Consider the following 23,151-nt stretch of genomic DNA (forward strand, 5'->3'; position numbering starts at 1 on the left):
CAGAAACTTTCTGTCCAAAAATGATGCAGAGAAATTAATCCATGCTTTTGTCACTTCTAGGTTAGACTACTGCAATGCTCTACTTTCCGGTTACCCGGATAAAGCACTAAATAAACTTCAGTTAGTGCTAAATACGGCTGATGGAATCCTGACAAGAACCAACAAATTTGATCATATTACTCCAGTGCTCGCCTCCCTACACTGGCTTCCTGTCAAGGCAAGGGCTGATTTCAAGGTTTTACTGCTAACGTACAAAGCATTACATGGGCTTGCTCCTACCTATGCCTCTGATTTGGTCCTGCTGTACATACCTACACGTACGCTACGGTCACAAGACGCAGGCCTCCTAATTGTCCCTAGAATTTCTAAGCAAACAACTGGAGGCAGGGCTTTCTCCTATAGAGCTCCATTTTTATGGAAGGGTCTGCCTACCCATGTCAGAGATGCAAACTCGGTCTCAACCTTTAAGTGTTTACTAAAGACTCATCTCTTCAGTGGGTAATATGATTGAGTATAGTCTGGCCCAGGAGTGTGAAGGTGAACGGAAGACTCTGGAGCAACGAACCGCCCTTGCTGTCTCTGCCTAGCCGGTTCCCCTCTTTCCACTGGGATTCTCTGCCTCTAACCCTATTACAGGGGCTGAGTCACTGGCTTACTAGGGCTCTTTCATGCCGTCCCTAGGAGGGGTGCGTCACTTGAGTGGATTGAGTCACTGATGTGATCTTCCTGTCTGGGTTGCTGCCCCCCCCCTTGGGTTGTGCCGTGGCGGAGATCTTTGTGGGCTATACTCGGCCTTGTCTCAGGATGGTAAGTTGGTGGTTGAAGATATCCCTCTCGTGGTGTGGGGGCTGTGCTTTTGCAAAGTGGGTGGGGTTATATCCTTCCTGTTTGGCCCTGTCCGGGGGTGTCATCGGATGGGGCCACAGTGTCTCCTGACCCCTCCTGTCTCAGCCTCCAGTATTTATGCTGCAGTAGTTTGTGTCGGGGGGCTAGGGTCAGTTTGTTATATCTGGAGTACTTCTCCTGTCCTATCCGGGGTCCTGTGTGAATTTAAGTATGCTCTCTCTAATTCTTACTTTCTCTCTTTCTTTCCCTCTCTCGGAGGACCTGAGCCCTAGGACCATGCCTCAGGACTACCTGACATGATGACTCCTTGCTGTCCCCAGTCCACCTGGCCGTGCTGCTGCTCCAGTTTCAACTGTTCTGCCTGTGATTATTATTATTTGACCATGCTGGTCATTTATGAACATTTGAACATCTTGGCCATGTTCTGTTATAATCTCCACCCGGCACAGCCAGAAGAGGACTGGCCACCCCACATATCCTGGTTCTTCCTAGGTTTTGGCCTTTCTAGGGAGATTTTCCTAGCCACCGTGCTTCTACACCTGCATTGCTTGTGGTTTGGGGTTTTAGGCTGCGTTTCTGTACAGCACTTTGAGATATCAGCTGATGTACGAAGGGCTATATAAAAAAATAATATTTGATTTTATCATGAGGATATCATCAAGATATCGTGCACCAGCTGTTATTTACAAAAATACATAGTCCGCCGCCCCTCGTCTTACCAGACACTGCTGTTCTATCCTGCCGGTACAGCGTATAACCAGCCAGCTGTATGTTGGTAGTGTTGTCATTCAGACACAACTCCGTGAAGCATAAGACATTACAGTTTTGAATGTCCCGTTGGTAGTTTAATCTTCCACATAGGTTATCGATTTTATTCTAAAAAGATTGCACTTTTGCTAGCAGAATGGAAGGAAGTGGGGGTTTAGTCGATCGCCTACGACTTCTCATATGGCAGCCTGCCCTCTGGCCCCTTTTTCTCCTCTTCACGTAAATCAAGGGGATCTGGGCCTGTTCCCGAGAAAGCAGTATATCATTTGCGTCGGGCTCGTCAGACTCATTCAAGGAAAAAAAGGAGTCTGCTCGTCTGTGGTGAGTAATCACAGTCCTGATGTCCAGAAGTTATTTTCGGTCATAAGAGACGGTAGTGGTAACATTATGTACAAAATAAGTAAAAACAAACAACGCAAAACAAAAAAACCCACAAAAAAACTATCGGTTGGGGACACGTAGAACATCAGCCTTCTTCTCCGGCACCATTTTACTACTAAAACAGCCCTTAGCCATGGTATATTGGCTAAGGGCTGGTATGGCTTAGGTAGGCAGTCATTGTAAATAAGAATTTGTTCTTAACTGACTTGCCAAGTCAAATAAAGGTTAAATAAAAAAATACCACACCCCGTCGGGCATTACTGCTCAAATATAGCGCTTTGCCTCCTAGGTGCTCAGGTACAACTTCACATGGGATTGGGAGAAACTCACCTGTAGTCAAACTCATCTGCTGAGCCACTACCGCTAGGCTCTGAGGGGTAGTGGGGGGTGGGGACCGGACCAGGTTTCTTGGGGGGTTTCCACTCCCCGTAGCTGGGCTCGGCTGCCGGGGAGGAGGAACGGGCGGAGGGGCTGGGACTTGGGCCAGGGGTGGCGGGGGCAGGGGGGAAGGTACCGAGGGAAATCTTCTTGCCGAAGGCACCGGAGCCAATGAGCATGTTGTCGATGAACTTGATGTGCTCCTGGTAGTAGGAATGAGTTAATCAATTAGTCGATCGAGGACATCCTTATCGATTAGAAATTAACACATTTAAATGACATTTTCCATAGCTGAAAATAAAAATGTGTTTAAATAAATGACATTGTGTTTTGATACAGCATTTCCCACTGTAATTGATAAGCAAGCATGTGTCTGGTATGCAGGCATTCATACCTCTTACTATATAGAGTAATTACATGGAAACTTGCATTGGTCTACACACCACATACAGTGCCTTCGGAAAGTATTCAGACCCCTGGACTTTATCCACATTTTATTACGTTACAGCCTTATTCTAAAATGGATTAAATTAAACAATTTCCTGAGCAATCTACACACAATACCCCATAATGACAAAGCAAAAACAGGTTGAGACATTTTTGCAAATTTATTAAAAACAAAGATACCTTATTTACACAAGTATTCATTCTCTTTATTATGAGATGCGAAATTGAGCTCAGGTATATCCTGTTTCCACTGATTATCCGTGAGATGTTTCTACAACTTGATTGGAGTCCACCTGCGGTAAATTCAAATGATTGGACATGATTTGGAAAGGCACACACCTGTCTATATAAGGTCTCACAGTTGACAGAGCAAAAATGTCAGAGCAAAAACCAAGCCATGAGGTTGAAGGAATTGTCCGTAGAGCTCCGAGACAGGATCGTGTCGAGGGACAGTTCTGTGGAAGGGTACCAAAAAATTTCTGCAGCATTGAAGGTCCTCTTCCTAGAGCTGGCCGCCCGGCCAAACTGAGCATTCGGGGGAGAAGGGCCTTGGTCAGGGAGGTGACCAAGAACCCGATGGTCACTCTGACAGAGCTCTAGAATTCCTCTGTGGAGATAGGAGAACCTTCCAGAAGGACAAACATCTCTGCAGCACTCCACCAATTAGGCCTTTATGATAGAGTGGCCAGGCGGAAGCCACTCCTCAGTAAAAGGCACATGACAGCCCGGTTGGAGTAAAAGGCAGCCAAAGTCTCTGAGAAACAAGATTCTCTGGTCTGATGAAACCAAGATTGAACTATTTGGTCTGAATGTCAAGAGTCACGTCTGGAGGAAACCTGGCAACATCCCTACGGTGAAGCATGGTGGTGGCAGCATCATGCTGCAAGGATGTATTTCAGCGGCAGGGACTGGGAGACTAGTCAGGATCGAGGCAAAGATGAACGGAGCAAAGTACAGAGAGAAACCTGCTCTAGAGCGCTCAGGACCTCAGACTGTGGCAAAGGTTCACATTTCCAACAGGACAACGCACACAGGCTTCGGCAAAAGTCTCTGAATGTCCTTGAGTGGCCCAGCCAGAGCCCGGACTTGAACCCGATCTAACATGTTTGGAGAGACCTGAAAATAGCGCTGCAGCGACGCTTCTCATCCAACCTGACAAAGCTTGAGAGGATCTGCAGAGAAGAATGGGAGATCTCCTCAAATACAGGTGTGCCAACCTTGTAGCGTCATTCATAGCCAAGAAGACTCCAGGCTGTAATCGCTGCCAAAGGTCCTCAAACAAAGTACTGCGTAATGGGTCTGAATACTTATGTAACTGTGATATTTTAGGGGATTTTTTCAAATATAAAAAGTGTCATTATGGGGTATTGTGTGTAGATTGATAGTGAAAAAAACGATTTTATCAATTTTAGAATGAGGCTGTAACCTAACAGAATGTGGAAAAAGTCAAGGTGTCTGAATACTGTATAGTATTTGTTGAATATAAAACTCAAATCAAATCATATTTCGTCACATACACAGTGTGCTAGCTGTGCTAGCTCCCTCAAAGCAGAACATCAATCAATATCAATATTAACACAAGAGTCAACTTTCGATTAATCACCCCTAAGAACCATCAACCAATCCCAAACAGCACCATATTCCTTATGTAGTGCACTACTTTTGACCAGCGCTCTATGAGCCCAGGTCTAAAGTAGTGCACTATATAGGATATAGAGTGCCATTTGTAGTCGTCTTGAACTCCTCCCTACCTGGTAGTACTCCAGGTCGTCCTCCACGTTGACCTCGTCTTTAGGCTCCTTCCACATAAGATCTTCATCCTCCTCCAGAACCTCCTCCCCTAGTTCCTCTACACACAACTCCTCTCCAGCACTACCGTTGGCCAGGAGCTCCTCTTTGGCCTGAGAGAGAGCAAGCGAGAGGGTGACGAGAGAAAGAAAGCCAAGGGAGAGGTTAGGAGGAGAGACAAAGAGGGAAAGGAGAAAAAGTGGATGGATTACTATGTGAATTGTTTTAATGTTTTATTATCCAATGTCTCTTTAATCCAGTAGTGCCTCCAGGCCTGTAGTTGACTACTGGAGCTGTGGTCAAATCCCACAATAGGATTAATACAGATTATCGTCCCAAAATTTTACTCTCAACGCAGCATTAGATTAGCTTTGGATGTGAGACGGTAGGCAGCCCTATCCAACTCAATGACTTACAGACCTAATGTAATTCAATATCTGACAAGCTTCGTCCTGAATAGTAAATCATTAATAACCCATGAAGTTTACCATGTGGGAAGTTCTCTATGCATATTCATTAAATGCTAATTGTCCGACATGTAACATAATAATAGTCAGACCATGATGCTGAAAATAGCCCTGAGCACACACCACTCACTCTCTTATGCACATATGCACACACACTCTCTTATGCACATATGCACACACTCACTCTCGAGTTGCACACACCACTCACTCTCTTATGCACACCAGTAATGTATTATATAGTGTGTATGTGGCAGGCCTACAATGATGGCAAAAAACAACATTTGAGAGTGCGCTGATCCTGGTGCTAGAGGGGGTATGCAGCTGGAGGTTGAATGTTTGAAGGGGTACTGGACTATAACAAGTTTGGGAACCACTGCAATAAGGTATAGGCCTGCCCTCTAGTGGCCAAATCAGGAAAGGAGCAGAGAAGATTAGACAGTGAGTGGTGAAACAGGCTAGGAAGGCTCATGCAAGACTAACTTCACAAGGCAAATGAACAAACACACACAAACATGAGCACAAACACACACACACTGCATCACGTACCTCATCCTCGTCCCATTTGTCTTCGCTGCTCTTGTCCTGGTTGACCACGTAGCCAGGAGGCAGCCAGTTGACCGGTGGGTCAAAGATGGACACCACCATCCTGCAAGGAAGACCTTTCTTCTTTCCCAGACGATACAGGTTACAGTTGCTCACCTGTTAAACACAAAATAACTATTCAATTCACACCATTCCACACATACATCATATGCAAACTTCCTAAGAATGCATTAGGTGAAATGTAGGCCTACGTGACAAAATGTACAGTAAAACAAAGAACCACAAACAAACTCTCATACAAATAGGCAAACAAAGCATTCCACTGACAAACATTCAACCCCAACCCCCGGGATGCGTACCAAATGGCACCCTATTCCCTATACAGTGTGCCACTTTTAACCAGAGCCCTAATGTAGGCCCTGATCAAAAGTAGTGCACTATAAAGGCTATAGGGTACAGTTTGGGACGTAAGCAAAAAGTCAGTCGTTCCCCTCGCCCCTCCCCTAGGCTCACCTTCTTGCTCCTCATGTAGGAGAGTCGTCCCTCGTGTGCATCGGGGTAGGTACAGAACAGGTAGGTGGTGATGGCGTGCTTCAGGAAAGAGTCTCCCAGCATCTCCAGACGCTCCAGGTTGAAGCCGTCACTGGCGTTGGACAGGGTCAGGGCCTTCAGAAACAAACAAAGATTCAGGTGATTGCTGGCCTTTTTTTTCCATTTTTGACTGAATCACCTTTTGTTGACGGCTTGAAGGTAGGAATCAAACAATGAAAACACATGTAAGTGATATTTTTAATTGCTGAACAGAGATTTAAGTCAAATAAAAAAGAGGACAAGAGGGATGTATTGATTCTAAATATTTGTGGTTTTTCTCCCCCACAACAGACAAGTAAGAATATGTCTAGTATGCATGTGAATATCTAAGTATATTTTGATAGAAAATCTGATACTTATTAGTTCAACTTCAATTAAACGACCCAAGTAACCATCAACTAACGCTGAAAAACTTGTTGAACCATACCTGAAGGATTAGCCCAGGGTTGGGCCCCAGGGTCTTGGAGCAGGGGCCAAGGGTATCCCCCACTACAGAGCTGCTGGTGGTGATCTCCTGGGTCTCTAGGGGCTCTGAGGGGTCAGGTAAAGGTGTTGTGGTGATGGGGGCTGTGCCGGCGGGCCCCGTCATCGTTGCTGGGCTGCAGCAGTCTGAGGTAGCTTGATTCATGTGGTGTCCGTCGCCCTCACGGAGCTCTGAGGTCCTCCCTGGTCTACATTCATCGCTAGGTTGGGGCTGGGGGGGTGGAAGCTGGGTCCCTGGCTGGGGCTGAGGGGTGGAGGCTGGGTCCTTGGCTGGGGCTGAGGGGGTGGAGGCTGGGTCCCTGGCTGGGGCTGAGGGGGTGGAGGCTGGGTCCCTGGCTGGGGCTGAGGGGGTGGAGGCTGGGTCCCTGGCTGGGGCTGAGGGGGTAAAGGCTGGGTCCCTGGCTGGGGCTGAGGGGGTAAAGGCTGGGTCCCTGGCTGGGGCTGAGGGGGTAGAGGCTGAGAAGGTGGAGGAGCTGGAGGATGGGTCCCGGGCTGAGGGGGTTGAGGCTGGGTACCTGGCTGAGGGGGTAGAGGCTGGGTCCATGGCTGGGGCTGAGAGGGTGGAGGAGGTGGAGGCTGGGTCCCAGGCTGAGGGGGTGGAGGCTGGGTCCCTGGCTGGGGGTAAGGGGGTGGAGGCTGGGTCCCTAGCTGGGGCTGGGGGGGTGTTGGGGTTAGATTCTGGTTCTCGATGCTAAGAGAGGGCTGCACAGGAAGAACTGAGGTAGTGGTTTGTGTTGTTGATACTTCTTTTTCGTTCTCCAGTGGCAAACCAGAACCAGCCGGGAGACATTGGCAGTTGTCACGTCCGTCGTGAAGGTGTGAAAGTTCGCCGTGGTCACCGTTGTCATTGGCAATGGGGGCAGTGCCGTTAGCGAGGATGCTAGTGCAGGAGGCGGAGTCTGGCTGCTGGGGCTCCTCGTCCTCTGGTCTGTCATCTTCGGGGCGTTGGTGGATGTCGCACCCCTCAGGCCGAGAAGAGACATGACAGTCACTACAGGGTTGCTGGGAAACAGCAGCAGCAAGTCCAGGGTCAGGGGCTACAGTCTGGCCCTGCTGTTTACAGTTATCGTCACCGCTGTCCTCTTCCTCCTCCTCTTCCTCATCCTCATCACGCAGACAGATGAATGACTTGCTATCAATGGACTTCTTCCATCCAAAGTCCAGGTTTGGATACCTATAAAGACCGATACCATGTGAGATTTAGGGACATTATGTAGTGTTGGAGTGCAGCCAAACATCAAGTAGCAATTAGATTTAAAAGGATAGTTCTAGGGCTGTCCGCCAAAAAAATATTTGTCAGCTGAGAGTTGTCCAATCGATAATTTTTCCATATTAGACAGACACCGCGTGTTTGAATAAAACCAACTACATATGCACTGAGCTTGTCTGATGCTTTAAGCATACAGCTTGATAAAAACATTAAGAAACAGAAATTACTCAAAATAGAGCCCGATGGTCATCCTGTGTTAAAACAAAATGACAGTGAGTGCCTGTGTGACTGGCGCACGTTGTCTCACACTTCTCCCTAACACAGAGAAAAGGCACCAGAGCACAGGAAGTGTTTATTGCGCTGACCGTGCTGAAGCTGCAACAAAATTCAGCAATTTAGCAATTTTTCTGACTGAAAAGTTGTTAAAGAAATCCCTAATTTGTTTAGGAAAAACATTCCCTATTCCCTGAAACCTTACTCTCTTTACGTAAAACATGTAAGCATCTATTGCGTGACCAATAGGGCCTGAGCTATAGCCGATCATAATCACATCAATAAATTGGTTATAACTAACTCCGAACATAGAATGTCGACAGTAAAACTGATGTGGAGGATGTGAAAAAGATACTGGAAACGGGTTCACGTTTACTGGTTGCTCAGGAGGGAAAGGGGAAGTCAGATGTGTGGAAGACTGACTTCAAAAGCTCCCTTTGTTATTTAATTTTAAAACTAAAATGCTTGATTGCATTTCAAAGCATGAATGATTGATTGATTGATTGATAGATCCAGTAGCCTAAACATTGAATTATAGGCCTAAATCAGTTACGGTATTTAGACTAAACAGGATTCGCTCTTAGGTCTACAACTCGATGGTGGTTATACAAGGAAACTATACTAAGACTACTAATGATAATGACATTACTTATTATTATAATGAGGAACATAATAATACTAATAACAATAAGGAGATAAAGAAGAGGAGGGTATAGGAGGGAGAGCTGCGTGTATACTAGAGGTCGACAGATTATGATTTTTCTACGCCGATACCGATTATTGGAGGACCAAAAAGGCCGATACCGATTAATCGGACATTTTTTTTTTATGTATTTGTAATAATAACAATTACAACAATACTGAATGAACACTTATTTTAACTTAATATAATACATCAATAAAATCTATTTAGCCTCAAATAAGTAATGAAACATGCTCAATTTGATTTAAATAATGCAAAAACAAAGTGTTGGAGAAGAAAGTAAAAGTGCAATATGTGCCATAAGTGTATGTAAACTTCCAAATTCAACTGTATATCTATTAAATATAACACCATACAATCCTCTTCAAACTTCCTAATTCATTCATCAACTTTAGGAACCAATAATTATTTAATTATGTTTCTTGCACAACCCACTGTTTTAGGACAACACAGGTGTACAGGATAAATAATGAAACATCTGTGAGGAATGCCATTTTCAAGTGAGAAAGAATCTAGAATCTTAAGCCCCCCACAACTGTAGCAACACAGGAAAAGGTGCCAATTCTACGGCACACTGAAGATTATGTTTCAGGACAGCGACCGAAAGCGCACTTGTTATAAAATATTAGATTATATTATTTTAAAAATAATGAGCAATCATACACCATGTCAGTATCACATGTCTTAGAGTGATGGACTGTGCCATCTCCGTGTCCTCCACAATGGATCAGTCCACTGAGACAGGCACCAACCAGACAGGCGTCTTATGCCCCCATGAACCCCAAAAATGTTTTGGTGACTGATCGACAACATCTGACCAAATGTCAACCAAACAACCGACCAGTCGACTAAATGGGGTCAGCCCTAGATAGTTCATCCAAGTCCAGTCCGGTTTATTTCACACGGTGAGCCGCCACACACTTTATTTACACCATTAAAAAAAGGAGTGAAATCCAGGAAAATGGAGACGAGACGTACCTGAAGTCAGAGGGCAGGGTCTGGGCTCCTACTCCAGCGTCGCTGGCTGTCTGAGCCCTCAGCTCCTCGGCTGTGAGCAGGCAGTGTAGGCGATACAGGATACTGGGGAGACACACAGCCTTCCTCCACAGAGAGGCTGGGATGGGGTGGATGGCACACAGCTCTGGGACCAGGATCTGGAGGGGAGGAGAGTGAGGAAAGTTAGACATTGGTTAAGTCCCAAATGAGACCCTTTTCCCCATACAGTGCACTGTTTGACCAGGGCCCTAGGAGTACAGCTGTTCTCCAACATATTCTAATCTAGTTCATTTTCAGAGCTTCAGCCATAAACCGGTATAGAGCCATGGCTCTGTGTGTACACTAGATCACCTGTTTGTTCTGTAGACTCTCCCACTTGGCCTTCCTCTTCTCTGCACTGCTGAGGGGCAGGGCTTTCCCCTTCTGGTTCAGGTGACGAGGGGTTAACAGGTTCAGGCTACAGGGAGATGTCAGAGGTCAAACACTGGGTGAGTTTAACAGTAGCTCTCAGATACAGTAACCTGTATAGGTGTCAAGGAACAGACAAAGGGTTCTCCCCATATCTTTACTAATTTTGATGTTGGCTATGCTCCCCACACTAGCCACTAGACAGAGGTCATCCTTATGATGGCAGAGTTGAGATTAAGATACATTTTCTTCTCCCTCCCTCTCCCGTCTCCCCCCCCATCCTCGCTACCCCTCTCCCTCCCTCGCGTCCTCTCCCTAAGTCCTCACCCGTTCTCTCCTCCTCTCCCTCTTGTCCCCTCCCCCCCAACTCTCCCTCTCGTCCTCCCGCCTCTCTTGTCCTCTCCCCTAAGTCCTCACCTGCTCTCTAGTCATCTCTCCCTTCTCTCTCCCTCTCGTCATCTCCCCCCTCATCCTCTTCACCCCTCTATCTCTAGTCATCTCCATCCCTTTGTCTGCTCCCTCTCTCCCCGTCCTCTCCCTCCCTCTTGTCCTCTCTCTCTTGTGCTCTCCCTCGTGTCCTCCCCCTTTCTCTCCCTCCCCTCTCTCATCCAGGCTCTCTCTCCCTCCCGTCCTCTTCCTCTCTCTCGTCCTCCCTCTCTCATCCTCCCTCTCTTTCTTGTTATCTCCCCCCTCCCATCCTCGCTCTCCCTCGTGTCCTCTCCCTCTCTCGTCCTCTCATCCAGGCTCTCTTGTCCTCTCCCTCTCTCATCCACTCTCTCTCCTCCTCTCATCCTCCCTCTTTCTTGTCCTCTCCCTCCCGTCTTCTCCCTCTCTCACTCTCTCTCTCTCATCCTCTTTTTCTTGTCATCTCTCTCGTCCTCTCTCTCCCACCCCCCCCCTCGTCCTCCCTCTCTCTCATGCTCTCCCTCGTGTCCTCTCCCTCATCCTCTTCCTCTCTCTCAACCATTCTCATCCTCTCTTGTCCTCTCTCCCCGTCCTCTCACTCCCTATTGTCTTCTCCCTCCCTCTTCCTCTTGTCCTCTCCCTTCCCCTCTCTCTCGTCCTCTCCCTCCAGTCTTCTCTCTCGCCATCTCTCATCCTCTCTCTTTCTTGTCCTCTCTCTCTCTCCCTCTCCCGTCCTCTATCTCTCCCGTCCTCTATCTCTCCCGTCCTCTATCTCTCCCGTCCTCTATCTCTCCCGTCCTCTATCTCTCCCGTCCTCTATCTCTCCCGTCCTCTATCTCTCCCGTCCTCTATCTCTCCCGTCCTCTATCTCTCCCGTCCTCTATCTCTCCCGTCCTCTATCTCTCCCGTCCTCTATCTCTCCCGTCCTCTATCTCTCCCGTCCTCTCCCTCTCCCGTCCTCTCCCTCTCTCGTCCTCTCTCTCCTGTCCTCCCTCTCTCTCATGCTCTCCCTCGTGTCCTCTCTCATCCGCTTCCTCTCTCATCCTCTTCCTCTCAACCATTCTCGTTCTCTCTCTCGCTCTCACTCTCACTTACTCACCGTGAGGAGGTGTGGTCTACGTCCAGTAGTGGCTGGTTTACGTTGGACAGGTCCAGGTTGTACTTGGTTTTGTAGTACTCAGCAAACGTCTGGTACTCCGGTGACGGGAACCTGCTGAGAGGTGTGAGGTCTGTGTAAACGTCAGCCACGTAGAAACGGTGAGGCTGGTCAAAGTTACGATACCTGAGAGAGAGTGAGAGAGACAGGGGTTAGAGAGACATGGGTCAAGGTTTGGCATAATGGAACAGTGAAGATATACTTTAAATTCGCCACTCAAAACTTGCGAGATGTTTACATCCAAATCTGCACCATGCTAGTTTCAGTTTTTGAAATAATCTTATTATCGTGTGGGTCATATGAAATGTATTGGATGTTGCTTCAAGAAAGTGAAGATGTGTCCCAAATGGCATCCTATTCCCTATGGACCCTGGGCAAAATAAGTGCACTATATAGGGAATAGGGTGTTATTTGGAACCTAAAACTCCATTGGCTCCTCCGTCAGAGAGGGTAGTGAGCAGCGTACCGTGGAATGATGACAGCGTCCTGGTAGTCTTCCAGTTTGAAGGTGAAGGGGTTCTGCTTGGTGTACTGGGTGGTAGGAATGCCAACACGAGCCTCGGACTTCTCTATGTCCTCCATGAATTTAAAATCCAAATCTAGAGTGTTGGAATCCTCAACTGAAAGAGGAGACAGTGTGTTATTGATCTTATATGACGAGGGAATCATTAGTTACGGCATGAAGGACTAAAGGACAAAACACGCCATGCCGACGAAACGTTAAGAACTGCGGGTAGCTGTACTATTGACTGACAACATGGGCTGACAATTTTTGTTAATTTACCAACAATTCTACATACGGAATCACCACCGTTGCAGTGTATTTTGTCCTTAAAAAATACAGTATTATGTGCAATGTTGGGGTCTCACTGACCAACATTGAGAGGTAGAGCGCAGTAGGTTATCTAACTCACCCAACAACGTTAAGGTAGAACGCAGTAGGTTATCTAACTCACCCAACAACGTTAAGGTAGAGCGCAGTAGGTTAACCAACTCACCAACATTGAGAGGTAGAACGCAGTAGGTTAACCAACTCACCAACATTGAGAGGTAGAACGCAGTAGGTTAACTAACTCACCAACATTGAGAGGTAGAACGCAGTAGGTTAACTAACTCACCAACATTGAGAGGAAGAACGCAGTAGGTTAACTAACTCACCAACATTGAGAGGTAGAACGCAGTAGGCCGAGTCGGCCTGCGTGGGGTTGAACTCTAAAGCAGGTTTCTCCAGGCGGAGGATGTGAGAGAAGATGTACTGGTGTAGTCTGGTGATCAGGTCCAGCTGGACAGCACTCAGAGTGAACCCAGCCTTCTGGAGCTCCATGGAGATGGTCACCTCACCAGACCGCGTGTACACAGGAAAGTGGGGGATCTGGGTAGAGGGAGGAGGACGGGATTAGGTGTAGAGGTCGACCAATTAATCGGAATGGCTGATTAATTAGGGCCGATTTCAAGTTTTCATAACAATCGGAAATCGGTATTTTTGGGCGCCGATTTGCCAATTTTATATATATATTTTTAATATACCTTTATTTAACTAGGCAAGTCAGTTAAGAACACATTCTTATTTTCAATGACGGCCTAGGAACGGTGGGCTAACTGCCTCGTTCAGGGGCAAACGACAGATTTTCACCTTGTCAGCTCGAGGGATCCAATCTTGCAACCTAACAGTTAACTAGTCCAGCGCAATAACGACCTGCCTCTCTCTCGTTGCACTCCACAAGGAGACTGCCTGTTACGCGAATGCAGTAAGCAAAGGTAAGTTGCTAGTTAGCATTAAACTTATCTCATAAAAAACAATCAATCATAATCACTAGTTAACTACACATGGTTGATGATATTACTAGATATTATCTAGCGTGTCCTGCGTTGCATATAATCTGACTGAGCATACAAGCATCTGATTGAGCGGTGGTAGGCAGAAGCAGGCGTGTAAACATTCATTCAAACAGCACTTTCGTGCGTTTTGCCAGCAGCTCTTCATTGTGCGTCAAGCATTGCGCTGTTTATGACTTCAAGCCTATCAACTCCCGAGATGAGGCTGGTGTAACCAAAGTGAAATGGCTATCTAGTTAGCGCACGCTAATAGCATTTCAAATGTCACTCGCTCCGAGCCTTGTAGTAGTTGTTCCCCTTGCTCTGCATGGGTAATGCTGCTTCGATGGTGGCTGTTGTCGTTGTGTTGCTGGTTCGAGCCCAGGGAGGAGCGAGGAGAGGGACGGAAGCTATACTGTTACACTGGCAATACTAAAGTGCCTATAAGAACATCTAATAGTCAAAGGTTAATGAAATACAAATGGTAGAGAGGGAAATAGTCCTATAATTCCTATAATAACTACAACCTAAAACTTCTTACCTGGGAATATTAAAGACTCATGTTAAATGGAACCACCAGCTTTCATATGTTCTCATGTTATGAGCAAGGAACTGAAACGTTAGCTTTTTAACATAGCACATATTGCACTTTTACTTTCTTCTCCAACACTTTGTTTTTGCATTATTTAAACCAATCTGGCCCTCAAACCATCACAGTCACCTAATAATCCCCAGTTTACAATTGGCTCATTCATCCCCCTCCTTTCCTCTGTAACTATTCCCCAGGTTGTTGCTGCAAATGTGAATGTGTTCTCAGTCAACTTACCTGGTAAAATAATGGATAAATAATTACAAATAAAACAATTGGCCGATTAATCGGTATCGGCGTTGAACAATCATAATCGGTCGACCTCTAGTTAGGTGAGTATCACAGTAAACTTAAATAAAAGGGCATACTAACTGTGGAAAAGCAAGGTGGGCCCTACTGTCTAGCTGTTGCCTCCTAGAAAAATATATGTTCTCTATCAGTTTCAATAGAAATGGAATTGCTTGTTTGCATCCCTAAATATTTGATTTGTTTCCTGGCAGGTCCTCAATGGGAAACTGAAATAGGTGTGTTCCTTACCCGAGGTATAGGTTTGGCAGTCAGGATGCCGAAGCACCTGGTTGTGTCTTCTGGAGGGTAGAGCTTCCTGCGGCGGAAGTTGAGTTCGTCAGGCAGAGGGGTGGTGAGGACCATGCCAATCACATACAGGTAGTAAGACTGCTCCGGTACAGGGTAACTGTCCCGAAGACACTCTGGTATCTGGACAGGAGAGAGGGACAGAGGTCATCTAGCTGTTAGATGCTCCAGAAGGAACAGTCAGATCTGACGGCCCGTAGGGCTCTTGTCAAAGTAGTCCATTGTTGTATCAAAGTAATAGGGTGCCATTAGGGAAGCATCCAGTGTTGAGATATCTCACAGCTTTAGGGACGCATCCAGTGTAGATATCTCACAGCTTTAGGGACACATCCAGTGTAGAGATATCTCACAGCTTTAGGGACGCATCCAGTGTAGATATCTCACAGCTTTAGGGACGCATCCAGTGTAGAGAGATCTCACAGCTTTAGGGACGCATCCAGTGTAGAGATATCTAACAGCTTTAGGGAAGCATCCAGTGTAGAGATATCTCACAGCTTTAGGGTAGCATCCAGTGTAGAGATATCTAACAGCTTTAGGGAAGCATCCAGTGTAGAGATATCTCACAGCTTTAGGGTAGCATCCAGTGTAGAGATATCTCACAGCTTTAGGGTAGCAACCAGTGTGGTGACAACTCACAGCTTTAGGGTAGCATTCAGTGTGGTGACAACTCACAGCTTTAGGGTAGCATTCAGTGTGGTGACAACTCACAGCTTTAGGGTAGCATTCAGTTTGGTGGCAACTCACAGCGTCAGGGTAGCATTCAGTTTGGTGGCAACTCACAGCGTCAGGGTAGCATTCAGTGTGGTGACAACTCACAGCTTTAGGGTAGCATTCATTGTGGTGACAACTCACAGCTTTAGGGAAGCATTCAGTTTGGTGACAACTCACAGCGTCAGGGTAGCATTCATTGTGGTGACAACTCACAGCTTTAGGGTAGCACTGCCTCCTCTTGGTGGATCCTGGTCTGCCTGGAACACTGGTCTCCTCCTCGTCATGGAGATCCAGCTCCTCCTCATACTTCACGGTCTCTTTCCCCACAGGCATCAAGTGGTCATCCAACTCACCTGGAGAAGAGAAAGGCAGAACCATTTAACTACCGTAGAAGTATAGCAAAAAATATGCCCAAAAAGCTAAATATGTCACTGCACAGCAGTTAATACCAGGTCCCCCTTAATACTGAACCCCCCTCACACCCCAGCAAATTCAGTTACATTCCCACAACAAGCTTAGAGAGAGAGAGAGAGAGAGAGAGAGAGAGAGAGAGAGAGAGAGATACAATCAGGGATCTGCAGAGAGTACTGCATGATGAAGGATATTCTAACAAATAGTTTAATTTTATTGACCTTTTTTGTGAAGATTTTCACAACAAAGTAGTGCCACTGCCTTCTCTGCCAGTCGTGCACAGTTCATGATTGGCCCCTGCAATGACAAAAAAATGTGTACATAGGTCTCAAAGACATCCATAAAACACACTGAATCGTGACGTCTCAAATGAAAAAGTGGATGCTACACATTGGCGGTGGATGAGGTGAGTTTCACCCCCATGTAGCCTACTACAGCCATTTGTGCACCTGGAAGCACTGTATAAGTGTCCCAAAAGGCACCCTTTTCCCTATATAGTGCACTACTTTTGACCAGAGTTAGAATATATAGGCAATACGGCCATTTGTGAATCAGACCTACAAATCAAATCAATCAGACCAACACATCAAATCAATGAGGAAAGCCTGAGACTCACAGCGACGGGCACCCGTAGAGGGGAATTGATGGGCAAGTAGAGGGTTGACTGGTAGCGCCCATCCTTCAGCTCCTTGGTCTTACACTTAGGTGCCAGGTGGGTAAACGGGTCACTGGGCAGACGGGCACAGTATCTGGAGAGAGGGTCATTAGCACACCAGACCATCCACAGCCAAATTAAAACAAAATCAAACATATTTTGTTCTCAGTCCATTTAGAGCCTCGTTTCCAATGAGAACCATTTTAAAACTGTATATATCTTTCACAGACACAAAGCAGGGCTGGCGGTTCTCTCTTTACCTGTTGATGTGTCCGATAGCCGTGTTGATGGTGACGCGGGGCCCTCCTTCCTCAGAGCGGAGCACGTAGGGAGGCAGGATGTTGTCATCATCCTGCACCGGTTCCACCTCAAAGTCACCGACCCCCGCTGCCTTGGAACACTTGTTTCTCAGGATCTGAAGACGTCAAGAGAAGAACTACAGTCATCAGTATTAGGGTTGTCACAATACGAGCAGAGAAACACCAATGACCTCTCATATCATCCAAGGACGGGCCTTGTGGACAGACACACAAATCAATTAAACAGGCAGATAGTTCCCTATACAGTACAGTGCACTACGCTATAGGGTGCCATTTGGGATGCATCCTTAAACAAATCTCTGAGAATCCCTGTGTTCCTCAGACAGACACAATGGGGCCTTGAGGACAGGCTCTGAAAACCACACCTTCTCTATGGCCTTGTAGGTCTTCAGGTCTTCCTCAAAGGTCTTGGTCCTCTCACTTTCAGCCAGCATGATGTAGTTGGAGACAGGGGCTCTGGCTCGGCCTTTAGACTGAACGTAGGACCTACAGTCAAGTCAAAGTTTATTGAAAGTGTATTTACCAGGGGTCACAACACACTTTATATGCTTAAAAAAAGAGGAACAAAATGTAGAACGGGAACAATATCAACAATATAAAACACAACAAAAAGAGAAGCCAACAGTCCATTGAGCAAGAAGCAACAAGGTAGTGGATGGACAAGCAGTGCTGTACCTGTACTCAGTGGGCAGGTCAAACCTCACCACCAGGTTACACTTGGGAATATCCACCCCTTCCTCCACGATGCTGGTCGCTATGAGCAGGTTGGTCTCGTGGGCACGGAACTTACGCAGAACCTGAGAGATAATGAGGAAATATGGTTAGGTCTGAATGGAAGGAGGGGAGAGAGAGAGGCAGAAAGAGAGAGGCAGAGAGTGAGAGAGAGGATGAGAGTGAGGATGAGAGACAGACAGGCAGGAAAGCAGACAGACAGGCAGGCAGAGAGGCAGAGAGAGAGAGAGAGAGAGGCAGAGAGAGAGAGAGAGGAAGAGAGAGAGGCAGAGAGAGAGGCAGAGAGAGAGGCAGAGAGAGAGAGAGAGAGAGGCAGAGAGAGAGAGAGGCAGAGAGAGAGAGAGGCAGAGAGAGAGAGGCAGAGAGAGAGAGAGGCAGAGAGAGAGAGAGAGAGAAGAGACAGAGAGAGAGAGAGGCAGAGACACACTAATGTAGGGGTAGGTCAATTTCAATGTAAACAGGTGGGATAATGTCACAATCCAAGATGTTGTGTTCCCACCTCTTCCTGTTTCCTGAACTCCACCTCCATCTGCTTGTTGCGTGGCTGGTTCTTTCCGATGCTGTGTCCCGTGATGAAGTTACTGCTGATGTAGGCCAGCTCCGGGTCCTGTTTCCCTGCCTCCTTTATTAGCCTAACACAGAGGGACAGTAATCATAGAAATGGTATTTTAGACAACCGAAATCCTCCCCCCAAAATATACTGCTAAATCACAAAGTTAGATCAATACAATTCATTCATTCATTCATTCTTCTAGTCTTTTGAGCAGTGTACAAGAAACAATCCAAGGAGGCAGTGTAGCAGAGGTATCACACAATTGAGCCAAAATGGCATTGAACACCAGATGCGTACCGGTTGAGGACGACGGCCGTGTAGCGCCTCTCTACGAAGATGATTCCACACAGGATGTTGGTGAACGGCGAGGGGAAGTTAGCCTCGGGTTTCTCCTTCACCTCCACCTCCTCATCCTCGTCTTCGTCTTCCGAGTCACTCCACGACACGTAGTTGTCCTCGTTGCGGTTGTTGTACCACTCCACACTCTCAAACTGTTGCCTCTCAAAGGGCTTGTACTCATGGAGGATCTCCAGGAGACGGATGACCTTCGGGGTCACAAACTTCAGGTCCAGAGAGGCCGGGGAGAAGAGTTCCTCACACAGGGCGTGGACCTAGGACACCAGGAAGAAATAACTTCATAATAAACCCTATGGACCTAGGACACCAGGAAGAAATAACTTCATAATAAACCCTATGGACCTAGGACACCAGGAAGAAATAACTTCATAATAAACCCTATGGACCTAGGACACCAGGAAGAAATAACTTCATAATAAACCCTATGGACCTAGGACACCAGGAAGAAATAACTTCATAATAAACCCTGTGGACCTAGGACACCAGGAAGAAATAACTTCATAATAAACCCTGTGGACCTAGGACACCAGGAAGAAATAACTTCATAATAAACCCTATGGACCTAGGACACCAGGAAGAAATAACTTCATAATAAACCCTATGGACCTAGGACACCAGGAAGAAATAACTTCATAATAAACCCTATGGACCTAGGACACCAGGAAGAAATAACTTCATAATAAACCCTGTGGACCTAGGACACCAGGAAGAAATAACTTCATAATAAACCCTGTGGACCTAGGACACCAGGAAGAAATAACTTCATAATAAACCCTGTGGACCTAGGACACCAGGAAGAAATAACTTCATAATAAACCCTGTGGACCTAGGACACCAGGAAGAAATAACTTCATAATAAACCCTGTGGACCTAGGACACCAGGAAGAAATAACTTCATAATAAACCCTGTGGACCTAGGACACCAGGAAGAAATAACTTCATAATAAACCCTATGGACCTAGGACACCAGGAAGAAATAACTTCATAATAAACCCTATGGACCTAGGACACCAGGAAGAAATAACTTCATAATAAACCCTGTGAACTTATCCTGTACCAAGAGGGAAAATTCCCTTGCCCTCACACACACACACACACACACACACACACACACACACACACACACACACACACACACACACACACACACACACACACACACACACACACACACACACACACACACACACACACACACACACACACACACACACACACTAAAAGCAATCAATGTGTGTCATGTAGCCAAATCAAATCAAACCTTATGTCACATGCGCCGGTATACAACAAGTGTAGACCTTACCGTGAAATGCTTCCTTACAAGCCCTTAACCAACAGTGCAGTTCAAGAAGAGTTAAGAAAATATTTACTAAATAAACTAAAGTAAAAATAATCAAAAGTAACACAATAACGAGGCTTTATACAGGGGGAAACCAGTACCGAGTCAGTGTGCGCGGGTACAGGTTAGTCGAGGTCATTTGTACATGTAGGTAGGGGTGAAGTGACTATGGATAGATAATAAACAGCGAGTAGCAGCAGTGTACAAAACAAATGGGGGGGGGTTAATGTAATAGTCCGGTGGCCATTTGATTAATTGTTCAGGAGCATTCTTATGGCTTGGGGGTAGAAGCTGTTAAGGAGCCTTTTGGTCTGAGACCTGGCACTCCAGAAAATAGTTTATGACTTGGGTGACTGGAGTCTCTGACAATTTTATGGGCTTTCCCCTGACACCGCCTGGTATATAGGTCCTGGATGGCAGGAAGCTTGGCCCCAGTGATGTACTGGGCCGTACACACTACCCTCTGTAGCGCCTTATGGTCAGATGCCGAGCAGTTGCCATACCAGGCGGTGATGCAGCTGGTCAGAATGCTCTCGATGGTGCAGCTGTAGAACCTTTTGAGGATCTGGGGACCCATGCCAAATATTTTCAGTTTCCAGAGGGGAGAAAGTTTTTGTTGTGCCCTCTTCATGACTGTCTTGGTGTGTTTGGACTAGAGATCGACCGATTATGATTTTTCAACGCAGATACCGATTATTGGAGGACCAAAAAAAAGCTGATACCAATTAATTTTGCATTTGTAATAATGACAATTACAACAATACTGATTGAACACTTATTTTAACTTAATATAATACATCAATAAAATCAATTTAGCCTCAAATAAATAATGAAACATGTTCAATTTGGTTTAAATAATGCAAAAAGTAAAAGAGTAAAAGTAAAAGTGCAATATGTGCTATGTAAGAAAGCTAACGTTTAAGTTCCTTGCTCAGAACATATGAAAGCTGGTGGTTCCTTTCAATATTCCCAGGTAAGAAGTTTTAGGTTGTAGTTATTATAGGAATTATAGGACTATTTCTCTCTATACCATTTGTATTTCATTAACCTTTGACTATTGGATGTTCTTATAGGCACTTTAGTATTGCCAGTGTAACAGTATAGCTTCTGTCCCTCTCCTCGCTCCTCCCTGGGCTGGAACCAGAAACACAACAACAACAGCCACCCTCGAAGCAGCGTTACCCATGCAGAGCAAGGGGAACAACCACTCCAAGTCTCAGAGCGAGTGACGTTTGAAACGCTATTAGCGCGTACCCCGCTAACTAGCTAGCCATTTCACATCGGTTACACAAGTTGATAGGCTTGAAGTCATAAACAGCGCAATGCTTGATGCACAACGAAGAGCTGCTGGCAAAATGCACGAAAGTGCTGTTTGCATGAATGCTTACGAGCCTGCTGCTGCCTACCACCGCTCAGTCAGACTGCTCTATCAAATCATACTTAGTTATAACATAATAACACACAGAAATACGAGCCTTAATATGCCTTAATATGGTCGAATCCGGAAACTATCCTCTCGAAAACAAGACGTTTATTCTTTCAGTGAAATACGGAACCGTTCCGTATTTTATCTAAGGGGTGGCATCCATTAGACTAAATATTCCTGTTTCATTGCACAACCTTCAATGTTATGTCATAATTAGGCAGCCCAAACTGTTGCATATACACTGACTCTGAACATAATGAACGCAAGAGAAGTGACACAATTTCACCTGGTTAATATTGCCTGCTAACCTGGATTTCTTTTAGCTAAATATGCAGGTTTAAAAATATATACTTCTGTGTATTGATTTTAAGAAAGGCATTGATGTTCATGGTTAGGTACATATTGGAGCAACGATACATACCACATCGATTATATGCAACGCAGGACACGCTAGATAAACTAGTAATATCATCAACCATGTGTAGTTAACTAGTGATTATGATTGATTGATTGTTTTTTATAAGATAAGTTTAATGCTAGCTAGCAACTTACCTTGGCTTACTGCATTCGCGTAACAGGCAGTCTCGCCGTGGAGTACAATGAGAGGCAGGTGGTTAGAGCTTTGGACTATAAGGTTGCAAGATTGAATCCCCCGAGCTAACAAGGTGAAAATCTGTCGTTCTGCCCCTGAACGAGGCAGTTAACCCACCGTTCCTAGGCCATCATTGAAAATAAGAATGTGTTCTTAACTGACTTGCCTAGTTAAATAAAGACTAAATAAAGGTGTAAAAAAAAAACGGCCAAATCGGTGTCCAACAATACCGATTTCCAATTGTTATAAAAACTTGAAATCGGCCCTAATTAATCGGCCATTCTGATTAATCGGTCAACCTCTAGTTTGAACCATGCTAGTTTGTTGGTGATGTGGACATCAAGGAACTTGAAACTCTCGATCAGCTCCACTACAGCCACGTCAATGTAAATGTGCCTTTTCCTGTAGTCCACGATCAACTCCTTTGTCTTGATCACGTTGAGGGAGAGGTTGTTGTCCTGGCACCAGACTGCCAGTTCTCTGACCTCCTCCCTATAGGCTGTCTCATTGTTGTCGGTGATCAAGCCTACCACTGCTGTGTCGTCAGCAAACTTAATGATGGTGTTGGAGTCGTGGGTGAACAGGGAGTACAGGAGGAGACTAAGTACACACCCCTGGGGGCCCCAGTGTTGAGGATCAGCGTGGCGGATGTGTTGTTGCCTACCCTTACCACCTGGGGGCGGCCCGTCAGGAAGTCCAGGATCCAGTTGCAGAGGGAGGTGTTTAGTTCCAGGGTCCTTAGCTTAGTGATGGACTTCATGGGCACTATGGTGTTGAACGCTGAGCTGTAGTCAATGAACGGCATTCTGACGTAGGTTTTCCTTTTGTCCAGGTGGGAAAGGGCAGTGTGGAGTGCTATTAAGATGGTGTCATCTGTGGATCTGTTGGGGCAGTATGCGAATTGGAGTGGGTCTAGGGTATCTGGGAGGATGCTGTTGATGTGAGCCATGACCAGAATTTCAAAGCACTTCATGGTTACTAACGTGAGTGCTACAGGGTGGTAATCATTTAGGCAGGTTGCCTTCGCTTCCTTGAGCACAGGGACTATGGTGGTCTGCTTCTAACATGTAGGTACAACAATGGATGCCATGCCCTTATTACAGCAATGGATGTCACGCAAGCGCTTTACAGAACTCAGCTAGGCCTACATAGCAAGACAGGAGACCAAACTCACGGGAATCACACAAAGAACATACACAAGAGTAAGTCGTTAC

General features: G+C 46.1%; 1 protein-coding gene across 1 annotated transcript in view; it reads right to left on the reverse strand.

Moving 5' to 3' along the window:
* LOC124046661 (endoribonuclease Dicer-like) overlaps positions 1 to 23,151 on the reverse strand; it is a 63,229-nt gene that overhangs the window by 13,009 nt on the left and 27,069 nt on the right. The window contains 20 exon segments of the mRNA XM_046367288.1: positions 2,326 to 2,576; positions 4,572 to 4,721; positions 5,622 to 5,774; positions 6,132 to 6,284; positions 6,637 to 7,025; positions 7,028 to 7,866; positions 9,857 to 10,032; positions 10,226 to 10,331; positions 11,787 to 11,969; positions 12,310 to 12,463; positions 13,002 to 13,215; positions 14,785 to 14,964; positions 15,766 to 15,905; positions 16,185 to 16,260; positions 16,580 to 16,712; positions 16,879 to 17,033; positions 17,304 to 17,424; positions 17,614 to 17,735; positions 18,170 to 18,302; positions 18,521 to 18,834. Coding sequence (XP_046223244.1) covers positions 2,326 to 2,576; positions 4,572 to 4,721; positions 5,622 to 5,774; positions 6,132 to 6,284; positions 6,637 to 7,025; positions 7,028 to 7,866; positions 9,857 to 10,032; positions 10,226 to 10,331; positions 11,787 to 11,969; positions 12,310 to 12,463; positions 13,002 to 13,215; positions 14,785 to 14,964; positions 15,766 to 15,905; positions 16,185 to 16,260; positions 16,580 to 16,712; positions 16,879 to 17,033; positions 17,304 to 17,424; positions 17,614 to 17,735; positions 18,170 to 18,302; positions 18,521 to 18,834 — 4,142 coding nt within the window.

Source organism: Oncorhynchus gorbuscha, linkage group LG10, assembly GCF_021184085.1.
Source record: "Oncorhynchus gorbuscha isolate QuinsamMale2020 ecotype Even-year linkage group LG10, OgorEven_v1.0, whole genome shotgun sequence".
Taxonomy (NCBI): Eukaryota; Metazoa; Chordata; class Actinopteri; order Salmoniformes; family Salmonidae; genus Oncorhynchus; species Oncorhynchus gorbuscha.